This window comes from Corapipo altera, unplaced genomic scaffold, assembly GCF_003945725.1.
Source record: "Corapipo altera isolate COAL_440 unplaced genomic scaffold, ASM394572v1 55, whole genome shotgun sequence".
In the NCBI taxonomy this organism is placed as follows: domain Eukaryota; kingdom Metazoa; phylum Chordata; class Aves; order Passeriformes; family Pipridae; genus Corapipo; species Corapipo altera.
The window spans coordinates 15,568,805-15,576,476 of NW_020884882.1; the positions used below are offsets into that span (position 1 = coordinate 15,568,805).

Genomic DNA, 7,672 nt, shown 5'->3' on the forward strand with positions numbered 1-7,672 from the left:
CAGCTCTGGAGCTCTGCTGGGACAGAGAAGCCCAGCCCTGCTCCATGACTGGGGTGGAGTGGCCCAAGATCCAACCTTTGCTCTCAGAAATACCTTATTCTTCATGAAAAATGGAGCATTTTTAAATTTTATATATATATATATATTTATAAGAGTTAGTTTTGCAACAAGCCCCTCCTAAAAGCAAATATTCATTACTGAAGATAATTCAAACCCCCACTCCATGGAAGTGCTGCTCCAACTTAATAAATAAATAAATAAAAATAATATTTGTGGTTGATGTTTCATTTTGAAAATAGGACAATTATTATAGTTATGTCAGAATGCATAATAAAAAGTAATTTTTGACACTAATTTACCTCTGTCTGCTTCTGTTTCTACAGGTTTAAGCTCTGGAGCAACAAAAGCATCCCAAAGGCTAAACCATATATTGGCATCTGGGATCCTGCTGTTGAGTTCTGTTCTTGTAACCCCTTTTCCTTGATGATTAAAGCAAAGCTCAGCCACGGACTTTTAACAATAAAACCTGTAGATTTTCTCTTAATACCATGACCAACATTCCTGGTAAAGAACCAACTGGGGCTGGGGGAGGGAGGTACAAGTGGTCTGTCATTAAGGAACTATTATCAGTGTGACATGAATTTTTAAAAATAAGCTTTGAAATTACAGGATAAATGTACGTTCATTAATTAAATGGAGCGGTGCCAAAGGTAATTTGGGATTACAAGGAGGGTGGTCTCAAATTTTTTACAAGTAGTTCTTATTGAAACCCCATTTAATGGTGTGTCAAACATGAAAGGCTGTGCTAAGCTGCTAGAACTGAGGGAAGAAGAGAGTTGCAGTTTCTTGTGATGTGGATATTATTTATCTCCTGTTCTTCAATGTAACCTGTTAAAAAAAAACCAAAACAATTTTCAATTAAATAAAAGCTATTTGTTTACTTTTTACACTCGTCTGGATTAGAGAGGGTGTTGTAAAATGTATTATTTGGACTATTTTCTACAGAAAAGGGAAACTTGAATAAAAAGAGTCAAATGTACCAACCCAAAGCCCATTGAATTCCAGAGAAAGTAATTCTGTGGCATCAGCAAGCCTTGAACCAGACCTGAATGACACCTCCTTTTATAACACCCTAACCCTCCCTCCCAATATTTTTTAAAAGAATCTCTTTGAATGGGGGTGGTGATGTCCAAGCACATGAATGAGTAAAAGAAAAGAGGTTCATCTGTACATGATAATTATTCAAACTGCATAATAAATATATTTCTTATCCATGGGCGTGGGAGGCCAAATTGACAGGGAGAGAGTCTAAAATGTCAATTCCTAGAGGGAGCTGCCAAAACTTTGGTATCTCTTTAAGGTCCCCTCCAACCCAAACCATTTTAGGATTCTATAATCACTCACAGACCCCTTAAGTTGGACTTCCAGGGAGAATAGCATAAAATAAAATCAAAAATGATAAAAACATTGCAAAACCACAGGAAGCAAATATTACTTCATAGAACCATAGAATTACAGAATGCTTTGGGTTGGAAGGGACCTTAAAGATCACTTACACCTGATGATGTTCAATAATCCCCGCACTGAACTCAATAAAGAATTTTATAGAGGTGACAATTATTTGTTTGAGTTTAAAAGAGCTTTTTATATCACTCCTTCCCAACAGGTCTCCAGCAGGACCTTTGTTCACTCACAGACCTCCTTGTGTCCATTAAGCAAAGAGTACACTTTATTTTCCTTCATTAAACTGAGCCTAAAACTCTTGTATTTCATAAGAGAACTGAAATTCTTCTGTTAAGTTTACACAAAACATCTTTTTATTCAAGTGAAAAGAGATTTTCTGCAGAGCAGTTCCATGCAGCTGAATACAGAAGGTCTGAGAGATGCTTAATTACCGGGAGGCTCTGGAAATAAAACGCCACTTTTAGAAGCCTGTCCTCTGGGATTTCTGCGAAGATGATAATCACAGGAGTTATTAGGGAGAGGTTTAACACAGCTTTTTCAGAAGGAGAGAATGGTTTAGAAAGAAGTGGATGTGGCACTAAAAATCCTGGTAACACCTTAATGAAGTAAAAACATTTTTTCCTGGCGGTGGAAGCAAACAATGAATCGCTTCTTCAGATCTGTGCTCAGTCCTGTGAGCAGCACTGAGGTTCTTTTCTACTCTGGAGGAGCCAAATCAGGCTCTTTAACTTCATCATTTCTACATCAGGCTTGTTTTTTTACTCCCATGGGAGCAGCCCTTTGGAAAGGAAGGAATAATAGAGGAACACCACGAATATGAGTGAAGATCTTCCCTTGCTGAACTCCCCTCAAAAGGCCTTCCAAGTGAATATTCTGCCTCAGGAGAGGAATTCCAAACATTCTTTAGGAGAATTTTTTAAATATTTATATTTAAAATTGATATTTATATTTGTATAAATATCTTTATATTTATTTATATTTTTAAAATACCCTTTAAATATCGATATAATGTCAGCCCATCCTCCCTAAATCCTTGTACCCCTCTAACTTGTGCAGGTTCATTTTCTTCCCTTCAGCTCCCCAGTTCTTTTTTGATGCCTCACCAGGACAAAACTGAGTCTGAGCTGCCCAAAGCAGTGGAATTCCAGCTCTCCTTGTCATGTGAAAATGTTATTAAAGCAGCTGATGCTGGAAGAGTTCAGATGGCTGGTAGCATTCATTAAAAAGAAAGAAAAAGGGTCAAAAAGTGGGTTTGTCACTCACAGTTGCAGGAAAAACTGCAGAAATAGGAACAGCATAAATCCCCTAAAACCAGAAGACAAAATGAAAACTGTGGAAGAAGTCAAACAAAAAACTCTGCAGTGCTCCTGATTTTTAGCAACCAGGAAGATGAATTAAACACTCCACTCAAATTAGGAGAACTTGGGCCCAGTTCTACCAGATTTTAGAGGCATCAGGTCTAAAATCACCACACTTCAGAAGCACCGGATCAAATTACAGCCAAAATTTTCAAAGAGCTGGAACAGTAATACCTATTTTCTTTTGATAACCTAAGCAAAGTATCAAAAAATGAAAGAAACTCACAGTCAGAGATTCTCCTTTTAAATTTAACACATCAACAAAATATTTCTCCATGAAAAAAGCAATTTTGAGTCTATCCAAACGTTTCCCTTCACTCCAAACACGATGTTTCTTTGAGATTTATGAGCGTTTAAACTTTATTTAACGCCTTCTCCCTGTTTTATAGGGCAATTTTTGAATAGGAATGGCAAGAAACTAAATAAAATAGCCCATGTGGGCTATTGCACCAGCCCCTAAATCAACATTATCCTGAAGTGCAGAAACTCCCTGTGTTTCCAGCGGGTCGTTGGAATTCTGCCCTGGTGATGACTTGACACCGAGCTCTAAATCACACTTAAGAATAAATGGGTTGTAAATGTGGAAAAAGATTGTATTAATATGTGAATGCACCTCAGTCACAGATATTTCTCCCCTGGTGATTTGCAGGGTCTGTGTGGAGGGGAGAACTCACCTGCTCAGAGAGGTTCGGGGGATCTCAGCTCCCTCCTCAAGCCCCTCCGTGGGTTTTTGTCTCTTCAGGGAACATATTTCCAACTCTTTGCTTTCTACCTGGTGAAAAGATAAGGCAGAACTTGTCCTGTTCTGAATAAACCCGTGGTTTTCATCCCCTCCAAGGGTCATCCCTCACAATTTCCCTTGAAGTGGCAAAAAGCTGCTGCATCTCAGGGCTCCCAAATCTGACGTCTCAGGTGCCTGTGTAGGTGTAGCCACAATAAAATGGAATAATAGATTGTTTTGGGGTGGAAGGGACTGTAAAGTTTACCCAGTGCCACCCCCTGCCATGGGCAGGGACACCTTCCACTAGCCCAGCTTGCTCCAAGCCCTGTTCAACCTGGCCTTGGACACTTGCAGGGATGGGGCAGCCGCAGCTTCTCTGGGATCCTGTGCCAGGGCCTCCCCACCCTCCCAGGGAAGAATTCCTTCCTAAAATCCAAGGCTGTGTTTGCCTTTGGGTGAGTGTGGATTGAGGATACCAACAGGGGACTGTTGTACTGTTCCAAAGGATGAGGAGCTCTCCAAAGCACAGCTTGGGTAGAAACAGGCACTGCCCATGGTCTGTGCATTGCTGGTGCCAGGGAGTGACCCATCCCACCTCCACTGAGCTGGGACAATCCCTACGTGCCACCTTCTGCTCCTGACCAGGAGTTAGTGGAGGGAAACACTTCCAGGATTGTTCCAAACTGAAAATGTGAAAGAGTGGCAAATGATGCATTCAGAAATGTCTCTAAAAATTTAAATAAAGTTGCAGAGACTTCATACAGAATGGCCCCTGGCCATTTGCAGAGTATATGTAAGGATTTGACATTTCTCTTGCTCTGACCATTATCTAATCCAAAAACCAGGGGGAAGGGTGGGGAAATCAAATTAAAATAGCTTGTATAAAATCTCCCTTGGACAAATTTACCACGAGGAAAAGGTCAGTTGGACATTTTGACAGCATGGTCCAGCAAGGGCCTCTAAACGGCTTCAATCATTCTGATTTTTTTTAATATGAACTTTTTTTATCAGTTCCCAGGACTTAATACTTGAAAATATGCCTGATGTAGCAATTAAAATGTCATATTAATCACACTGTTATGTATTGTTTCTTTACTTAATCTATTCTGTAAGACCAATATATTTCAGTACTGAAAACCAGCTACGAACGTTTATCATCCTTAGAGGACAAATTGGAGCAATTCTGAAGCAAAAAAGGACACCAGAAGTTTTTTATAAGACATTTAAGGCTCTGGAATTGTGGCACTTGAGTAAATCCAGCTTCCCACAGCTGGTGTGGGAGGTGGGCCAGGTTAATTAAGGCCCTGTCGTGCCTGGCTCTGGTCCCTGCTCTGCCAGAAAGGGCTGCTGTGACCCTGACCTGCTCAGAGCACATCTATTAATTATTGCACTAAAGCTTGAAACCTCCCTTCAGCCCATCCCCACCACCTGTGCCCATCCCTGTTGCATTCCCACTCGTGTTGGGCACAACTCCATGGCTTTCATCACCTCCTTCTTTCTGCACAACACGCTCAGACTCTCAGTGAAAAGTCCAACACAAATTTTCCAGAATCATTTCCCTCTTTTACCTCCTTGTGCTGGTTTTCCAGCCACATTCCCAGGGCAGCACAGCTGGAGCAGAGGGACAGCCTGGTGCCAGGAGTCCCATCTCCTCAGACATAGCCTGATTTTTCCCTTACAAGCCCTGTGTCCCAAGGCCCTGCTTTGGACTATGTTATGGTGACATGTTAAATGAAAATTGAGATGGTTTGGTGGAGGTTTTGTAAGAAAAGGAGGTGCCTGGAGATGCAAAACCTCCTACAGCTCTTGGGGCTGTAAGATAACCAGGTGGCAGCTCAGCTTTCCCTTCTTTTCTCTGGGCACTCCTTCCTCTTCATAGAAATCACAGAAATCACAGAAATCATAGAATCACAGAGTAGTTTGGGTTGGAAGGAACCTTAATGATGATCTTGTTGCACCTCCTGCCATGGGCAGGGACACCTTCCACTAGCCCAGGTTGCTCCAAGCCCCGTCCAACCTGGCCTTGGACACTTCCAGGGATCTCTGGGCAACCTGTGCCAGTGTCTCACCACTTTATTCATCCTGCCTTTTCCTCCAGAGGTGCCACACAATCCCAGAAACCTCCTGTTCCAGGCAGATTTGAGCGAAAGGATATTTTCTGGAGCTCTCACTGCAGTAAACTTTGTGTGTGAGTGTGTGAGCATTACTAACATGATTTAATTACATTATTCTGCAGCTTTGCTATCCCAGAGATTTTAAAGAGAAACAGCACAAATCTTTCCCGGGTCCCACTGCCCTCAGTAGATTTAAAGCCTGTGCTGTTTGAGTGGGCTCAGAATTTATTTGAAAGCCTTCTTACACCAGTACAATTTATCCACAGAGATCAGCAGTTTACATCCTATTGATTAATGCAGTTATTGATTTATCCTGTGATTGTACTGCCTGGGTTTATACAGCTCTGGAAAGTGCTATTTTCCAGGAGTGATTGACTTCTTTCTTTATTGACTAAAATGAGCTGATAAAAATCATCCAGTGGCTGAGCTGGAAGTACTTTTTTTGTATTCCTGCTTCCAGCAGAGAAAAGTAGGAGACAAATGCTGATGCAGAGCAGAGCAAAGTAGTTACAAGGCTTAACCCCTATGGAATTACCCTGCCTGGGTTAAATCCCCCAGCCTTAGCCAAGTAGCAGCTGGATGGCTGGGCTGGTAAAAAGGCAGTCAGACATTTGAATTTTGAAGAGGAGGATTATCCTGATGCTCCTTCTCCTCACTCCAGTGGGTGAACACGTTTTTCAGAGCTCATCGCTGCTCCCAAAGCTGCTGGCACTGTCCCCTTCACCCAGCAAGGCCTTGGGAGCTGCAGTTGGGCTCTCAGGGAGGGCTCAGGGTAGCCCAGGGTCCCAAAGGATGGAATGCTGAGTTTATTTGCTGTTTTAGGGAATGTGCTCCTGCAGTTGGAGCTTTTCCTGGCTCCTCTGGGAGGTGCTGACATGGCTTTGCAGTGCCAGGAAGTGGATACAACAGCCCTTTATCATGGCTCTTCCAACATTTTCCTAAATTAAGGAAAGAACTCCTTGACCCTAAAACATTTGACTAATTGCAACTCATCAGCTCTTAGCTGTTGTCTTGGTTGAACTGTCCCAACAGGCCACCCTGGACAAGCAAATCCCACTTTTCAACAAATACTGGAGTGAGAAACCAGATCCTTCCCACCACCCATCAAAGAATCACAGTTTCCTGTCTGGAGGATGAGACATTTTTACTCTTATTTCCTGTAATCTGTTCTGCAGGCAGTTTATAAGTCAGTATTATTACATTTTTATATATATATATATTTGCATATTTGCATTATCTAGTGAAATATATAAAGTAAAATTCTTATAGATGGATAAATAGCTTTATAGAGAAGGTCTGTAAACCCACACTCTCTAGTTCACAAATATTCTCTAACAGAATAATTCTGCCAGGCCACTGAGTTTTACAAGGCTTTGAAAATTTCCCTTAAAGTCTGACTCCTAAAATAGGCCTTTGCTCCTGTCTAATATACACACACTTCTCTCCCAAGTATCACAATTATATGTTAGAAGAGAGAACTGTGTTCTGTACCTATTTTATTTTTGGCAAAAGGTGAAGTTTATTCCATGAAGTGATGGATTTAATGCAGAGAATAGTTTGGGTTTCTGGATTTGCATTTTCACTCCTTTCCTCATAAGGGATTTCTGTCTCCAAGGAATGAATGCACAGCTCTGAAGTGGTACCCAGTGGGAGGGGCACAAACATCTCCTGCAGCTTTACCTGCCCACCCTTGGCAAGAATAAAATTAAGAATAAAAGTAAAAAAAAAAAAAAAAAAAAAAAGATAGTAACTGAGCTTTACATATATATTTATATAAATATATATATACACTCACAAATATATTTATATATATGTATATATGGGGAGCAGAAAATAGAGAGCTGTGCAATGAAAATAGCACCACATTTCTTATTTTTCCTCTCTGCCTGAGACTGAAAATCATGAGAGTGATTCTGCAGTAGCAGGTAGTGTAGAGCAGACATTGCTATAATAATTTGTCTAATTCAGCTCTGGCACCACATTCCTAAGTAGGAGCTCCCAATCATTCCTCTGCA

The 7,672-nt window shown here is 41.2% G+C and overlaps 1 protein-coding gene across 3 annotated transcripts in view; it reads left to right on the top strand.

The window, feature by feature from the left end:
* The window catches only part of CNTN6 (contactin 6), a 133,216-nt gene extending 131,501 nt beyond the window's left edge, over nucleotides 1–1,715 (top strand). For all 3 annotated transcript variants that reach the window (XM_027640734.1, XM_027640735.1, XM_027640736.1), the window contains one exon: nucleotides 384–1,715. In XM_027640734.1, the coding sequence (XP_027496535.1) occupies nucleotides 384–484 (101 nt within the window). In that variant the 3' untranslated portion in view covers nucleotides 485–1,715. The remainder of the gene's footprint in view (nucleotides 1–383) is intronic.
* Nucleotides 1,716–7,672: the final 5,957 nt, after the last annotated feature.